Source organism: Terrapene carolina, unplaced genomic scaffold (assembly GCF_002925995.2).
Source record: "Terrapene carolina triunguis isolate 2854851 unplaced genomic scaffold, T_m_triunguis-2.0 Scaffold120, whole genome shotgun sequence".
NCBI lineage: Eukaryota > Metazoa > Chordata > Testudines > Emydidae > Terrapene > Terrapene triunguis.
The window spans coordinates 4443329-4461460 of NW_020664471.1; the positions used below are offsets into that span (position 1 = coordinate 4443329).

Sequence of the window (18132 nt, forward strand, 5' to 3'; positions counted from 1 at the left end):
CTCCACACTCCCATTGGCCGGGAACTGGCCAATGGGAGCTGGGGGGCAGTGCCTGTGGGCGAAAGCCGTGCAGAGCCACTTGTGTGCCTCTGCCTAGGAGCCAGACCTGCTGCTGGCCGTTTCTGGGGTGCAGCACGGTCCGCAGTGCCAGGACAGGCGGGAAACCTGTCTCTGCACCCCGGCTGCGCCGCTGATTGGGAGCTGCCGGAGGTAAGCCTGTGCCTGAACTCCACTGCCCCAGTTCCCTGCCCCAGCCCTGAGCCCCCCCTCAAACCCGGAGCCCCTTCCTGCACCCCGAGCCCCTCATCCCTGGTCCCACCCCAGAGCCTGCACCCCCAGCCCAGACCCCTGACCTCCTCCCGCACCCCTGCCTGGAGCCCCCCAAATCCAGAGCCCCCTCCTGCACCCCAAACCCCTCATCCTCAGCCTTCACCCAGAGCCCTGCCCCTCTCCCACACCCCAACCCCTTGCCCCAGCCCTGAGCCCCCTCCCACACCCTGAACCCCTCATTCCCTGCCCCACCCCACAGCCCGCATCCCAACCCTCTGCCCTAGCCCTGAGCCCCTCCCACACCTCAAACCTCTCATCCCCAGCTCTGTTGGGTCACGGGCATCAACAATTTTCTTCAACTGGATCACCAGAAAAAAAGTTTGAAAACCACTGCTCTAGGTAGTTTTCTCCAATGATTCATTATTCTCACTATCTTCTTTTTTTTTTTAAGTGCCTTAGTTCCTATTTGGATATGTCTGGTTTCAGCTTCCAACCATTCTACCCAGTATTTTCTCCCCATGAAAGTACTTATACACTGTGTAATCAAGTCACCTCTGTTTTCTTTTTGATAAACTAAACAGATCGAGCTCTTAAAGGCTATCACCGTATGGCATTTTTTCCACTCTTCGAATCATTTTTGTAGGTGTTTTTCTGCACCCTCTTCAGTTTTTCCAACATCCTTTTAAAATGTGGGCACCAGAACTGGATGCAGTATTCCAGTATCAGTCTTACCAATGCCATATACAGCGGTAAAGTCACCTCCCTATTCCTACTTACTACTCTCCCTTCTATACATGCAAGGATTGCTTATCCCTTTTTTGCAGCAGCATAGCACTGGGAGGTCATGTTGAGTTGTTTGTCCACTATGACCCCTAACTCCTTGCTGAGCATCACTGCTTTCCTGGATACAGGCCACCATTCTCTAGGTCTGACCTGCGTTCCTTGTTCCTAGATCTATAGCTTTGCATTTGGCTGTATTAAAACTGGCCTAGCTTTCCAAGTGCTCCAGATCACTCTGTATGACAGCCCTTGTAACAGGGCAAGCTCCTCTCATTCCCTCACCAACAGTCTCTGGATGTCGGTGAGTTATTCATCGTATCAGAGGGGTAGCCGTGTTAGTCTGAATCTGTAAAAAGCAACAGAGGGTCCTGTGGCACATCTTCTCTTTTTCACCTGCACGTCCACCAATGTTATATATGCCATCATGTGCCAGCAATGCCCATCTGCTATGTACATTGGCCAAACTGGACAGTCACTACGCAAGAGGATAAATGGACACAAGTCAGATATCAGGAATGGCAATATACAAAAACCTGTAGGAGAACACTTCAACCTCCCTGGCCACACAATAGCAGATGTTAAGGTAGCCATCTTACAGCAAAAAAACTTCAGGACCAGACTCCAAAGAGAAACTGCTGAGCTCCAGTTCATTTGCAAATTTGACACCATCAGATCAGGATTAAACAAAGACTGTGAATGGCTATCCAACTACAGAAGCAGTTTCTCCTCCCTTGGTGTTCACACCTCTACTGTTAGCAGAGCACCTCACCCTCCCTGATTGAACTAACCTCGTTATCTCCATACTGATTTATACCTGCCTCTGGAGATGTCCATTACTTGCATCTGAAGAAGTGAGGTTCTTACCCACGAAAGCTTATGCTCCCAATACTTCTGTTAGTCTTAAAGGTGCCACAGGACCCTCTGTTGCTTGTGAGTTATTCGTTAACTCTGCCAAGACACCATCACAACCCCCGAGCAGCATTTCTACCTACCCTGTCCTTCACTCCTCAGCCCTTTCTGCAGGGAGAGGAAGAGGAAACAATTTCACCAGCTGAAGAATTCGTTTCCCCTGGGCTCTGCTAGCCCTCTCTCTCTCTCTCTTCCCTTTTGGGGCAGCTGTTAGTTCTCAGGACTCTTTCACAGCCCTGTCCTTTGTGTCATCTGCAAATTTTATCACAGTGATTTTATATTTACTTCCAGACCATTGATGAAAATGTTGAATAGTGTCAGGCCTACTGTCGATCTTTGCAGAACACCATTATAAACACCCCCATTCAAAGATGGTTTCACACTGGCAGCTATTACACTTCTACTCCGATAAAACGCTGTCCTCAGGGGCCAAAAAATCTTACTGCGTTATAGGTGAAATCATGTTATATTGAACTTGCTTTGATCCGCCGGAGCGCGCAGCCCCCCCGGAGCACTGCTTTACTGTGTTATATCCGAATTCGTGTTATATCGGGGTAGAGGTGTATTTCCAGATATATCAATTAGCCGGTTCTGAATCCATTAAACATAGGCTTTATTGATATTGTATGGTGCTAACTTTTAATCAGATTTAGGTTAAACATTATTTTGCTCAGGATTGATGTCCGACTGTAGTTACCTAGGTCATCCTTCTCGCCCTTTTTGAATATTGACACAACATTAGTAGCCTTCCTGTCTTCTGGAATTTCCCTGGTATTCCAAGATTTTATTAAAAATTAACATCAGCAGTTTCAAGTGTTAGTTTAAAAAAACCTCTTTATATTTTATAAATGCTTTTGGTTTCTAAATTCTATAGTACTTCAGTCCTGGAATCTGGTATCTTGAGGGGGTTTTTTATTTGGATGGTCATAATTATTTCTTGGAATGCAGGCAAGTTGTGCCCCAGAGTTTCCACTTGGGGCCTGATGCTGCAAGTTGCTGAACCACTTTCATCAGCCATTGGCTTTAGTGGGAGTTAAAGGTGTTCTGCACCTTTCAAGGTTGGGCCCTAAAATCTAATAGTTATATGGTCTAAAGTTTGTGTGCATACGTGATTATGTACATACTTGTGTGGTTTCACATATACAGTGAAATATCATTTAAATTGCCACCGGTGTCCAACAAAAATCACTATGGTCTTCTAATGACACTGAATAAGAATTTATTAAATACATATGGGGATAGTTGGGATAGTCTCGTGGATCCTTATTCAGCAAAGCATTTAAGCATATGCTTAAGTCCCATTGAAGCCAATGCTTAAATGCACATACTTTAAGGTAAGCAAAGATGTGATTAAGTGCTTTGTTGAATCGGCACCGGAGATTGCCTTCTAAAGGTATTTTCTTGTACAGGTTTCACTGAACTTATATTAATTACTGGATAGCAGACGAGTATTATCTGAAAAAATTGTAAAAAAATGAATCTGTTGTAAAATATGAGTAAAATGAAAGATTATTTTAAAATTAATAAAATAATACAATTCACTTAGCTATTACTATACAGTAAAGGTACATCCAACTTGTGAAAAGTTCCAATCTATTTATAGTGTCACAAAGGGGCTATATTTATTATCTTGAGTTATGTAGTTTTTTCAGAGCAGGGGGGAAAGAACCAAGTGTATTATGATTGGCTGAGTTACCTCTATCATAAATCCATTATCCAAAACAATGAGATGCTCATATGTGTCTTGAAATCAGACAGCAGCAAGTTTTTGTTATTTCATCCACAAAAAGTCTTTTGTGTTTTTCCTGTTTTCTTTTGCAAAAGGCATTCTTAGAGGGGGGGAAAGAATGCTATGCCAAAGGATCATTTCAGATTTAATAAAACCTCTCTTTCTGGCTACAAATCTTATTAAATCTTTCAGAAATGTAAAAGACAACAGCAAATTAATATTTATTCTTATCCAAACAGATCTGTGTGTATGTTTTTATATATATACATTTACACTCACAATATTCGATATACTCTTTTATCTATGTAAAACTGTGTGTGTGTGTGTGTGTGTGTCTGTGTGTGTCTGTATGTGTGTGTAAAATAGTAAATTAATATCCATCTGAATAAATATTATATTAAGCTCATGGTTTCTTTTATTGTTTCTATAGACTACAAATGAAGTTGTGCTTGCTGTAGAATTCCATCCAACTGATGCAAACACAATCATAACTTGTGGCAAATCTCACATCTTTTTTTGGACCTGGAGTGGCAATTCACTAGCAAGAAAGCAAGGGATTTTTGGGGTAAGAAATATTTTTGCACTAGGCCAGATTCATAAATGAGTACAATTGAAGTCAGTGGAGTTAGCCCAGGGGTCGGCAACCTTTCAGAAGTGGTGTGCCGAGTCTTCATTTATTCATTCTAATTTAAGGTTTCACGTACCGGTAATACACGTTAAAATGCCCCCATGCGCCCCCCGGCTTCCCCCTCGCCTAGGGTTACCATATTTCAACAATCAAAAGAGAGGACGGGGGGGAGAGCCCCACCCCCATCCACTCCCTCCCACTTCCCAACCCGTGACTTCCCCCCTCAGAACCCCCAACCCTGCTCCTTGTCCCCTGACTGCCCCCTCCTGGGACCCCTGCCCCTAGCTGCCCCCCAGAACCCCACCCCCTACCTAAGCCTCCCTGTTCCTTGTCCCCTTACTGCCCTGATCCTTATCCACACCCCCCACCCCCAGACAGACCCCCGGGACTCCCACGCCTATCCAACCACTCCCTGCCACCTGACAGGACCCTCAGAACTCCCGACCCTTCCAACCCTCCCCCTGCTCCCTGACTGCCCCCCAGGACTCCCCTTAGCATGCCCATGCCGGTCAGACACTGGCTCCACGTGGAGGCAAAACACGCTGCAGGGCTGCCGCGCGCACAGCCCCTCCCCCGCAGAATGCTGAGGCAGCGGGAGGGGGGGAGCTCCGGGAGGGGCAGCAGCGGCAGCGGCTCACACTTCTGGGAGCCGCAGAACCCAAATGTGGTGAGGGGGGTGCCGGGGGGCGCGCCTGCCCGGGCTGCAGCCCGGTGCCCCCCCAGGGGGGGGAGGCTCCTGCAGCGCATGCATGCTGGCGGTGGTCCCCATGCACCTCCCGGCTCCCCCCTCGTCGCGCTCGGGCTCTGCGGCTCCCGGAAGTGTGAGCCACCGCCCCTCCCAGAGCAGGCTCAGCGCTCCGCACCCCGGCGGCTCACACTTCCGGGAGCCGCAGAACCCAAGCGCCGTGAGAGGGGAGCCGGGGGGCGCACCTGCCGCCGGTCTGGGGTCCCAGCCGCCGGCCCCGCTCAGCCTTCTGCCGGCCTGGGGTTCCGTTCACTCAGCTGGTAGCAAGCTAAGCAGGGCCGGCGGCCGGGACCCCGGCTGGCAGCTGCGTGCCAGGCAAAATCGGCTCGCGTGCCACCTTTGGCACGCATGTCATAAGTTGCCAACCCGTGAGTTAGCCACTCCTGCCAGCTATGAATTTGGATCACCGTCCTTATTACACATGTTGGATGGAGAAATAAATTATGAAAACTGGGAACTATTTTTTACACATGCGGGTGTGCATGTGTCTGTACAATTATACTCTAATTTCTCTTGCTGTTCCATTTCAGAAATATGAAAAACCCAAATTTGTGCAGTGTTTGGCATTTTTGGGGAATGGAGATGTGCTCACTGGAGACTCAGGTGGGATAATGCTTATATGGAGCAAAACTACAGTAGAATCCACGCCAGGAAAAGGACCTAAAGGTACAGAACACTCACAGTTAATTTTACAGCATGGTGGTCTGCAGAAAACATACGTACAAAAGATTGTGTTAGGGTGACAAATAGAAAAATAAACCCGTCCATAATATGTACAGTGCTTTCTCTCTTGAGTTTTGCAACGGTCATTATCATCATTGGGCTTGATGTTTAAATTCCATGCCCTGTGGTATGCAGGAGGTCAGACTAGAAGATCATAATGGTCCCTTTTGGTCTATTAATCTGATTTCTTTTTTATAAAATTGAATTGCAAAAACAAACCATGGTGTTAATTGGTTTGTCTCTTTTGTGTCAGTATGCATATGAAAATGCAATTTTACTCCCAGCTACTGCTAGAATCATTTGTTAAAGGCCGGGAGAAGCATTCTGTTTTATCTGGGATTGCAGCCATAGAAATGTCTATAATCCTTACTAGAGTGGCAGAACTACAGAGGGGGATATAATAGCTTTACCAGAGGGTCGAACCCTTAGCAAGTGATAAGAATGATAGTCATCACATTGCACCATATGGAATGTGATCGAGAAATTCAGTGGTATAAATGCTTCAGTATGCAAGGGTGCCCAGTCTTTTGGACCCAAATGGCTAAATTGGCTACATGCCAAGACCCCAAGAGATGCTTGTAAGTTGCTTATAAATTTGCATAATGATTTGTATTAAAAGTATCTATATACGACAATAGCATTTGCTTGTACATCTCTACCTCGATATAACGCATCCCGATATATCACGAATTCGGATATAACGCGGTAAAGCAGTGCTCCAGGTGGGCGGGGCTGCGCACTCCGGCGGATCAAAGCAAGTTCGGTTTCACCTATAACGCAGTAAGATTTTTTTGGCTCCCGAGGACAGCATTATATCGGGGTGAAGGTGTATTTGTATCTTCCTTGATAAGAGCCCAATCTTAGACAGTGCTGAGCTTCCACAACTCCCATTGACAAGCCCATTGACTTTACACCTTGCTGGAGCTGTTCAGCACCTTGCAGGATTGGGTCCAAAATGAATAGAAATTATTTTGTTTGAATTTCCCAGCAATAAAAATGGTGCAGTTAATCAGATTTGTCCTCACCCTATAGTTTCAGGGAGGCCGCAGGCTCACTTTTTTAGTACTCCGTGGACTACATTTGGCTCTTGACTCATGTATTGTGAAACCTTTAAAGTCTCAAATGACTATCCGTCATAAAGAAAGCTTATATTAAGAGGACCTGTATGTAATGAAAAAAGTGTAGTACAGAAGTGTAGGAGTTAACCAAATAATAATAGTTTCTAACTAAGCAGGTGCTCAAATCCTGACACTAAACTATACTTTAAATCCCATTTGATTTGGCATTTGGGTTGAACTTGTTTTTTAGGGTGAGCTTTTTGTTCAATTAAAATAAAAGAAGAAAAATGAATTGCTACTAGACATATGGAGAACTAGCACTGTTGAGCCCTCAGGTAGCTTTTAAATTCAAGGATAATTATTTTACTTGGCAGCTATTTCAAACACTCTGTTTTCCTGGCATACCAGTTTAAGTCAGTCATGTAAGAAGCAAATCTTTAACTGCAAATCTATTTTTGTAGGTAAATCTGTTTTTTTTTTTTTAAAAAAAACATTAATTGAAATGGAAAAATAATTAAGAAAATATTAAATGTTTAGTTAATTTTATAACGTCTGTGCAAATAGCTTTTGCCATGATCATCTTTAAAAGTTTTTGCCCATGATGGCTGGAGTATTTCATACATGGGCTTAATTCCTTTTTTTTTTAAGTTAGTTTACCATATTGGATTGGTGATGGGCTTTTACGTAGGTCCTAGACACCCCCCCCCCCTTTTTTTTTTTTTGGGTGGGGTGTGAAACCAGATTTTAAAAACCTGTTAACTTGCGCCCTACAGACAGTTAAGTAAAGTTGATATCCTCTGCTTTTCTTAGTTTTTAAGAAAGTATTTGAAGCTCTAGAAACTTGCCTTTTTATATTACTTCATATAGCAGGTGGCAATTCCCATCTATTTGAGCATCTGTGCTCAAAATATAGTCTGAGTAAATATAATCGCACAATAACTGCCAACTATATCCAAGACCATTTTTTCTTGTTTTTTGTATTTTGAAAATATTTTTGTGAGAAAAGTGTTCACATCGGTAATTGAAAGGCTTCATAGCATTTTCGACTGCATCATAGGGTCAAATTAATCAGGAAAAATCAACTGGGCCTACAAAGTTCCAAATACTGCTATATATCTTACACAGTCCCCTCTTGCAGACATCTAGAAAACGTGCCCATTTTGCACTGACCCATATGGAACAATTTGAAATTGGCAGATATGCTCTTTGTGGCTCATGTGCCTTGCCTAGCCTTCAGGCTAAGGGTTTATTTTAAGAAGTGCTCACATAAGAGTATGTTATACATCTGTGCATAAGGAAACATCATATAACAGCAGACATTTAAGAAAACCCAATTCTTCAGAAGTGAGAATTAACCTCTTCTGGAGGTTAGCATCTAGTGATTAGAGGATGGGACTAGAGATTGGGAGTTCTGGGTCTTATCCTAGCTGTGCCGCTGAGCGACCTTAAGTCACTCAGGTCATCATTTTCAAACTTGTGTGCCTAAAGTTAAAACTATATTTAGGAATATTTTCAAAAAGTGGTCTAAATAAAGTGGAACTGTGGGTGACCAGCATCTCTGAAAATCAGCCCAACTTCGTTTAGGTGTTTGATTTTAGGAATCAAAGTTTGAAAATGTTAACCTTTGTACCTCATTTTCCCCCTTTTGCAAAGTAATTCCTTACCTCCCACTGAATATATAAGCATTATGGAATGCTACTAAACATTGGCCAAAGTTTTCCAACTTAAGTGCTTGATGTTAGGCTCCTAATCTATATATTTAGACACATAAATAGCAATGGCCTAATTTTCCAAGATGCCAAACACCAATAAATCCCGTGGGTGCTCAGTACCTTTGAAAATCAGTCCCAGATTTAGCAGGGTACTTATGCCCACTTCACATGGCATATATCAATATCAAAGTGGCTCTTGATTCAGTCTTTAGGTCAGCACTTTGGTTCGCACAGAAAGGATTTGGTGTTCCAAATATTCTGCTGAATCTGGTGCATGATCTTCATACCAGTGAGAGAGTGCACGTAGGTCCACAGCTTTTGCCATGTTTCTGCACAACCTCAGTTGTGCAGCAGGAATGCATTCTTGCCCCAGTACTATTCTGTTGAGCTTTCGATTGGATATTTGGATTTTCCACACCACAAAAATTTTAGAAACAACCTCACAAAATAATCATACAGGTGAGCAGATCTTTGTTTAGTCTTCTAGTTTTCTGTAAAAAAACACTACCACCTTTTGTTTGTAATACTCATTGGAACAGCCTCAAACACCCAATAACATTTCTTATTGTACAGTGCCACTTAGTTCTTGTTCCAAAATGCAAAGTTTTGTGAAATCCATACTGAAAAAAAAATGAGTGGCATTCATTATATTTTTTCATGATTGTAGGTGTATATCAAATAAGTAGACAAATCAAAGCTCACGATGGCAGCGTGTTCACACTATGTCAAATGAGGAATGGAATGCTGCTAACTGGAGGTGGGAAAGACAGAAAAATCATTCTGTGGGATCATGATCTGAACCCTGAAAGGGAAATAGAGGTAAGAGAGGAAGCACAACCCCTCCCCCCTCTCCCCACCCCCACACACTTATGTCAAGAAACTGTACATAAGGAAAAAATCAGTAAGTCAGAGTCTGGGATTACAGTATTTCATTACTTTTTTGAATTATTTTTTGCTGTTTTCCATTTATAAATCCAGTAGTTAATTTAAAATAAATATATATATAATATATAAAAATAAAAAGATATTAAGCCTCAATGTAGCTTTGTATTAACTATAAATGAGGTTCAGATACTAATCAGGAAGGAATGATCAGAAATTTCCAGTTTCTTCTTCTCTGAGCCCTTCTTGGCTAGATTTTACTCATCCCTTTAACAAAAAAGATGTTATTTAGCAACACCTATCTTCCAGTATCCCCACAACAAAGTTGCCTCTTTGGAGAGAAAAATATGGTTCTGGTCAAAAGCAAAGTAACTGAGATGTAATCTCATCACATTTTCCTGTACACTGTCAGATAGCTAATGTCCTTTACATTTGATAGACTGCTTACAGAATACATAAGAATATTCTGTACCTAAGAAATAATGATTGGTGTGAGGAGGTTGTTTTAACATCATAGTTACTTTAACAGTCATCTGCTTGATCAAAATTATTTACCACCATTTCAAAGTATGGTATCTGTACACAATTTTGGTACATAGCAAATCCAAGCAAATTGTGATTACTTCTCTAAAATAAAAATTACACTTTGTGATATTTTAAAGCAGCTGTAACAGCCTGCCACTGGTACACTATAGTGACAAAGGTACAAGGAATAGTTTATCCCTTTTAGAAATTCTTTATAATACTACTTTGAATTGTATTTTCTATTTAAACAGTATCAGCTTATCACAATGATGAATTCACAGCATTTTGGGAAACTAAATGTAGCAGTTAAGCAAATGAATCCCCACAATCTTTTTTTAAAGAACTGCCTTGAAGCTAATTCATAAGTGTATCTAATAAGTAAACACCAGCTGAGAGAGAAATATCTGTTACACTTGGTAAACAGTAATTTGAGCAATATTGATCATCATCTCCACATTCCCTTTGCTAATGTGCCATGTACTCTGTACATAGTAATTATTTTGTGTTGAAAAATCCTGCCAGTACCGTGAATAAATAACTTTCATAGTGATGATTATTTTACTTTTATGGCTATTGTTCAGATTAATAATTAAACAGAAAAGGAGCACTCAGAATAGGACAACATATAGTAAAATAGAACAGCATTGTGTAATACAGTTTAAACATACAGTAAATAAAAATTATTATAGGCTAAAGTAGTTGCTGACAGAGCTCATGAACATCCATCAAAATTTAATAAAATAAGGACGCATTTGCTAGAAACAACACCATTTTTCTTTCAGATTTCCAGTGTCTAGTGTTTAAAAGTGCAAACATCAGATTCTGTATGTATAATCCAGTGGTGGACAATGTGTGGGCCATATGTGGCCCACCAAGGTAATCTGATTGCAAGCCGCAAGATATTTTGCTGACATTGACCGTCCACAGGCACCGCCCCTCGGAGCTCCCAGTGGCCACAGTTTTCTGTTCCCGGACAACGGGAGCTGTGGGGAGCGGCGCCTGCAGGCGAAGGGGCCGCAGGGACGTGCTGGCCGCTGCTCCCCACAGCTCTCATTGGCCGGGAACAGAGAACTGCGGGCACTAGGAGCTGCGGGGGATGGTGCCTGCGGACGGTCAATGTCAGCAAAATGTCTTACTGCCCACAATCAGATTACCCTGATGGGCCACATGCAGGCCGCGGGCCACCGGTTGCCCACCACTGGTATAATCTCTACCTGCATTTAGTCTTATGGAGCTGGCTCCTAAGTCATTAAAGCACTTTTGAAAATGTTACCACTCCTCTTTATTATCACCATGTATTTTTAGACAAATAAATGAATATACATTTTCTCCCTATCCTGGAAGTAGCTTGTTTGAGCATGCTAGATTCTAATGGATCTTGACATTAATAGCTATTTTTTTAAATTAAACCATAGCTTATTTATAACGTTATGACACTTATATACTAATACCCTGATTTTTTTTTCAAAGATGCTGAGCACTCTCAACTCCCATTGACTTCCTTGGGTATCTGTGGGCATTGTGTGTCTCTGTATCAGACCATAAGGTGACAGATGTATTAGAAATGCCCAAAGGGTTGCCTTTTTTTAAAGAGGGGTGTATGTGTGTACATGAATAGATAGACACACAATAACTTAAAACGTTGAAATAAGAATTAATCAGCCTTATGTGTCTGTATCGGGGCTGAACTAAATTATAAAGACCTGTTTGCTCAGAAGATTTTGCAAAAGCATAAATTACTGAGCTGTCCCAGTTCACATTTAACTTTTTCCACAAAGTTCATATGTTGAGTTAACTGCCTTTATTTATCAAAGCAAAATGCACATTACGGCACTGATCCTGCAAACTGTTACTGAACTTTACTTAATTGTACACACATCACTGAGATCAATGGGACTATCGACATGCATAAAGTTAAGCACCCACCTAAGTGTTTTCAGGGATATTATATATATTCTTGGGTGAGAAAGTGGGGAAACGTATTTACAGAATGATGATGATATCGTTGCTTTGGGGTCAAGTCCTTGTGTATGTGCCTGACCTGAGTGAATAAATGGGCTGGGGTTAGGGTGATTCTTGACATCAGTCAGGGTGGGTGGGGAAGGCCGGGTGGGGTGGGGGAAATAGTCTCTTCCAGCAAAATACAGCTCCTACAGCAGCCTCATGGGTAAATTTCAGATTAAGTAGCGTACATACAGCTAGCGAGCACCAGTTGAGAGGTATGTCTTTTCGAAAGCTGGTGGAAGACAATTGTCTTACAGTGCTCCATCAGCAAGTGAAGACTTGGGGTATGTCTACACAGGCAGCTGGCAGGTGTTATTCCCAATGTGGGTAAATGTACGCGTACTAGGTCTGCTCAAACTAGTGCCTAAAAATCGCAGTGTGGCCACAGCAGCACGGGCAACAGTTTGGGCTAGCTGCCTGAGTACCAACCTGCCTGACCCCCTTGGTATGTACCTGGGCGGCTCAGCCAAACTGCTATTTGTAGGCATTTGTTTGAGCAGAGCTAGCTCATGTATGTCTACCTGAGCTGGGAATTACACCGCTCAGATGCCGTATAGATCTAGCATTAGGTGTGACTGCCAGATCCTCATACGGGGTATCATCAAACAATTACAATCCATATTCAGTGGGGACCACATCCTTTCCTGAACCCTTTCTGGCCTTCAAACATTCCCCCCCGCGCCTCTCCCAGCACATCATCAGAAGCAAGCTCCCCACACACCAAGTCAAAGCAGCACCTGACACTGTCTGAATAATAGATGCAAAACCCATAGACATTATCTTCACTGCTATGATGATCAGACCCCCCACCCCATGACACACCTTTCAAGATCTATGGTCTACACATACCTTTCATGTGTGGTGTACCTCATCCAGTGCACTAATTGCCCCAATAGCAACTATGTGGGTTAAATCAGACAATCACTATGCTCTCTTGAATGAATTCACACAGAAAAATGATAGAAGACAAAACCACCACATCACCTGTGGGTGAACACTTTTCACAAAGCGATCACTCTATATCTGACCTCTCGGTCCTCGTCCTCAAAGAAAGCCTGCACAGCACTTTCAAAAGATGAGCCTGGGACCTTAAATTCATAATGTTGCTAGAAACTAAAAATCATGGACTAAATAGAGACACTGGAACTATGGCTTGTTTCACCAATCTATAACCGACTTCCCCCCCACCCCCAACATTTTTGTCTTTTTCCCCCCAGACTGGAGAGATGTTAATGGCCACTTCACCTTGAATGCACTCTGGAAATATGTGTTATGCTAAACAATCTATTCCACCCTGTATTTAGCTGTGAGCTCTGAGTACATTTCCCAGATCTGACGAAGAGCTCTGTGTGGCTTGAAAGCTTGTCTCTCTCACCAACAGAAGTTGGTCCAATAAAAGATATTACCTCACCCACCTTGTCTCTCTAATGATCCCTCCACTAACATTCCCACCCTTTCAGGTTTTGAGAGGGTGGAGTGAACAATCTCTTCTTCCTGGCTTCTTTTGGTGCTGTTCCTTAAAGCAGACATTAATAGGTTCATTAAATGTTGTGGTGTCTGTGTTCCCAAACCTGTGTGCTGGCAGATCCTTTTAATTATTTCTAGTGAGAAAATGCATAGGTGTATAAAATGGAACTGCAGTTAAGTTTGTGAGTGATCGGATTAGACTGTGTGAACTCAGCTGCTGAATATGGTCAATATCCTGATGTCAAATAGGTTGGATTATTCCATTTTAATTGGAAACTGCATCTCCTGTTGATTATTGTTTCATGATACACTACAGTAATTGTGTCCTTCAAAGATGAAAATTGGTACGTGTTAAGATTTGCCTTTACAGAAATTTGTTTTCCTAGGTTCCTGATCAGTACGGGACAATCAGAGCAGTAGCAGAAGGAAAAGCAGATCAGTTTTTAGTTGGCACTTCACGAAACTTTATTTTGCGGGGAACATTTAATGATGGTTTCCAAGTAGAGGTACAGGTGAGCACAATATTTTTCTTACTGCAAATTCAAACTTTTCCTCTGGTATGTTTTTTCTCTCAAGACCTAAACCAAGAGACTTTGTGGGAGGCAGGGTTACTGGTGTATGTCTTGGAACTATATTAAGTAAATAATGTGTTTCCTTTTCAGGGTCATACAGATGAACTCTGGGGTCTGGCAACACATCCCTTCAAAGATTTGTTGTTAACATGTGCTCAAGATAGGCAAGTTTGTATGTGGAACTCTGTGGACCACACACTAGAATGGACCAGGCTGCTAGATGTACGTGAGCTTTCTTCTAATGGCATTGAGTTTAAAAATAACAATCAGAGGGAAAGTACTGAAAATGTATTTCAGAAGCATTTGAAATTAACATATGTAGCTTATCCTCCACAAACAGGCAAAATGTGGGAAACTGTAGGATTAAAATGGCTAGCTGGAAGGTGTCCTGCCTCTGGAAAATATAAATATGGGTTCAAGTAACTCAGTAGTATATAGCACCTTGGCTAATTTTAACAGTGAACTGTCAAGTGCTAAGGAAATTTAACTTGGGGACATGTGTGTGGAAACATCTTCCCCCAAAACACTCACTCTCAGAAACTGGGAAAGTGGGAGTTTGTATAATACTTGCATGAGCAAAGCTGTGAATGATGTGTTCAACTGAGGCTTTATTTTTCTTGTCTTGTCCTTTTTTTTTTTTTACGTCAGTTCAAAGCTTTCTTGAATAGAACAGAATTATGTAAAAGATTGTATTCTTGTAAAAGTCTCCATCAGACCATTAAAAATAACAAGCTTAATAAGCATTGTTCTACGTTATACAATGACATTACTTAGTGATGGGAACCAGGACTCTGCTCATGAACCCAATTTTTTTTTCATGAATAATCTTTGTACAGTCCGAACAAGAACTTTGAAAAAATTCAGAGTTTGGAATGCTCTGCTTTAGGAGTTTTCCCTTTTTTCTATATTTGTACATAATATACTGATTTATCTTCTCATATTACCCAGGTGATTGTAAGTTTTGTGGCAGAAACTTTGTCTTGTTGTTTGCCTGAAAGTCATGTGGCAATATATAACAAATAAATACCGTAATAATCAAAAATGTGCTGTGAGTTAGACCTGGCCTTTCAGAATTGACTCCACTTTCCTTCTTTTGTTAGCTAATGTGAGACCTTTTAACATTGCTTGAATGTAAGGGAGGTTGTGAATATTAAAACATTTGATATTAAGTCATATAACTACACCTTTCTCTTGCAGGAACCAGGACACTGTGCTGATTTCCATCCAAGTGGAACAGTGGTAGCAATAGGAACACACTCAGGAAGGTAAATATGTTTTGGTTTTGTTATGATGAAGGAAAGGAAGAGGGATGATGATCTTGAAGTGTAAAAGTGACCTGTAAAGGAATTTTAAATATTGTGTTTTAGGCCCTTTTTTCCTTCCTTATTATGTGTGAAGCTGGCCATCTTGAATGGTGGTGGTTAGGGTGGGGGAGAGGTTAAAGTTTTTTCAGATTTTTTTATTACCTTTAAAATATTTGAATTGTCAAGCCTGATATTTCCTGGCATTGAGAAGCAGTTCTTGGGAGGTGTGGAAGATGGGTGTTGTGAGCTGCCATACCTTAATTGAAAAGGTGAAATGTTGAAACTAAGACATTCTTTTCCCCTAATTTCACTTAGACATGGGAATGAATTGGTCACTAAAGAAAAAAATATTAAACAGCCTGCCTAAAAAATCTCTTCCTTCCACATTTGCTCATCTTTCACTCTCTTGAGATGTCCTAATTTCATTCATTCTCCAGTAGTCGCCGAATCTTGCAAGGAGTCAAGACTTGAATTTCTAAGGGTTTTTTTTTTTTTTTAATTAAAAAAATAAAAAAGCAGAATCATCCACCCCCTCTTTTTTTGGAGTCTGTGGGGGGGAACCCTTTCAAAACTTTTTTATATATTCTAAAGAAGCAAAGAAGGGAAAAGACCTTTTTCCTTTCACTCCTACCCTTTGCAGATCACTTTAAACTAATTCATAAGACAGGTGAATTATAGTACATCCTCCTTCTCCTCCTCCCAGCCACATACACTCCCTTCATATTGACCAGGAGAGCCTTTTTCCCTAGGAAAGGAGGCAGGCTTAGTGCTTTGAATCTATCCAAAGAAAAGAGTGCTGCTTTGCACATTATTGTAACAGAACAGAGAATTAGCACAGTAAGGTAGTCCAGCCCTGTGTCACAGTTCAGCTTCATCATAATATCCTTGCATCACTAAAGGCTAGAGAGAGGTCCCGATCAAAATGCTGGATGCAAACGTTTCTCAGCTCTGGAGAAATTTGGCTCTAGATGCTAATCCAAACTCTCTGTGGCTCAAGGCAACTATAAGGCCTTGTCTTCTCAAAGGATTTTTGAGCTCAGAGAAAAGACTCTTGCATCCAACAGCGTTTTTACCACTGTGTCATTTAGACCTGGTCTGAGCAGGATTAGACAACCTACTGGTAAAATAACATGATCTGTTTTTTATTTAGCTTATGTCTATACTCCAGTTGCTACAGCAGCACAGCTGTCTGGTAGACACTTATGATAGCACCACAAAGGTTTTTCCATCACTGTAGAAAATCTACCCCCTCAAAAGGCAGTAATAGAAAAGGCACTGTAGAAAATCTACCCCCTCTAGGCTGACAGAAGAATTCTTCTGTTGACCTTGCTGCATCGACAGTGAGGGTTAGGTCGACCTAACTACATTGCACAGGGCATGACATTTTTCACAGGTTTTGCAATGTATCTAGGTCAACTTAAGTTTTAGGTGTAGACCAGGCCTTAGTCCACTTCATTGCTGTCACTTCAGCATAATTTTAAGTATTTAGGGCTTGGTCCTGAGAGGAACTGAGCACTTACAACTCCTATTGACTTCAGTGAGAACTGTGGGCACTCAGAACCTTTCCGAAACCTTCTCTAAGATCCTGATCCAACCCCTACTGAATGCAGTGGGAGTTCCATCAGGCAAGAAACCTCCTATAATTTCCTGACAAAGATATAATTCATCTTCAGTTTGCTGGTTTCCACTTCTTCCATGTGTTCGTACCTTTATCACCACTTTCTTGATATGGCTTTAAATTGACTTTAAAGTACTTCTTCCTTACTTTATTTAATAGAGCAGAAGGGCTGGATCACAGGGCAAGAACTAAGTTACAAAAACAAGCCACAGCAAACCTACTGTACTAGTAGTATTTGTGACAGAGAGAGCTAGAGCCATTGCAACTCTTAGGCATTCTTGAGGTTCACCTTAAACTTTGAACAACCGTGACATATTGTCAGACTTCTGGAATGGGTTTTCCCCTTCTCATTTCCCATCAGTCAGTATTTCAGCATCTTTTCTCCATTCAGACTATCTCTATGTCACCTGCTGCATGTATTGTTACCTGCTAATTTAAATACTCTCTTCATGTCCAATCATAATCCTGTCCATCAGATTGGAGAAAATTGATACTTTCATTCGTACCTCAGTTTTCTGCAGCTGCACAGCTGAAAAAGTACAGATCCTGGTGATAGGAAATCCTGCTGAAAAATATATTTTCAAGTAATGTACAGACTACCATTCCATAGATTCTCTTGGGCTGGCAAGATTATTATTCAAGGGGAAATAAAGCGCCATGTTGCTATTCATGTACTGCGCTTTGAGCACCATTGATCTAACCATTCAAAAGCTGAAAAAAACGGATAGAGCTTTCTTTAGAGGATCCAAACCTCTTTGAAAGCTACCAAGGACCTCATGAGAAAACTAAAAGGCAGAGAAGACCTACTGATCCAGATCCTCAGCTGAACTACATAAGTGTAGCTTCACTGAAGTCAACAAAGCTACATTGATTTGCACCAGCTGAGGATCTGACCCCTGTGTTTAGCTACAGGAAGCTTTATCTCTTTGCTAGTTCATTGACAAAACTTGTAAGTTTTTATAGCCCATTACTAGACATTCATTGGCGTATCTTGCATCTACCAGATAGTTTTATGGAAATATGCAAACATTATAGCAAAAGATAATGTCCAGGGCCGGTGCAACCACTAGGCGAACTAAGCGGCTGCCTAGGGCGCCTAGTGGTTGAGGGCACCTAAAAGCCCGCTCAGGCGAGGAGGTGGAGTGGAGGTGAGCTGGGGTGGGGGGGCGCAGGGATGGCTGCCCACAGTAACGGGGGGGGGGGGGG

General features: G+C 41.9%; 1 protein-coding gene across 3 annotated transcripts in view; it reads left to right on the forward strand.

Annotated features, from left to right (window-relative positions):
* Window positions 1-18132, forward strand: part of EML4 (EMAP like 4) — a 266824-nt gene that overhangs the window by 213319 nt on the left and 35373 nt on the right. For all 3 annotated transcript variants that reach the window (XM_026652568.2, XM_026652569.2, XM_026652567.2), the window contains exons 13-18: window positions 4119-4253; window positions 5592-5727; window positions 9222-9373; window positions 13819-13944; window positions 14095-14226; window positions 15202-15269. In XM_026652568.2, the coding sequence (XP_026508353.1) occupies window positions 4119-4253; window positions 5592-5727; window positions 9222-9373; window positions 13819-13944; window positions 14095-14226; window positions 15202-15269 (749 nt within the window). The remainder of the gene's footprint in view (window positions 1-4118; window positions 4254-5591; window positions 5728-9221; window positions 9374-13818; window positions 13945-14094; window positions 14227-15201; window positions 15270-18132) is intronic.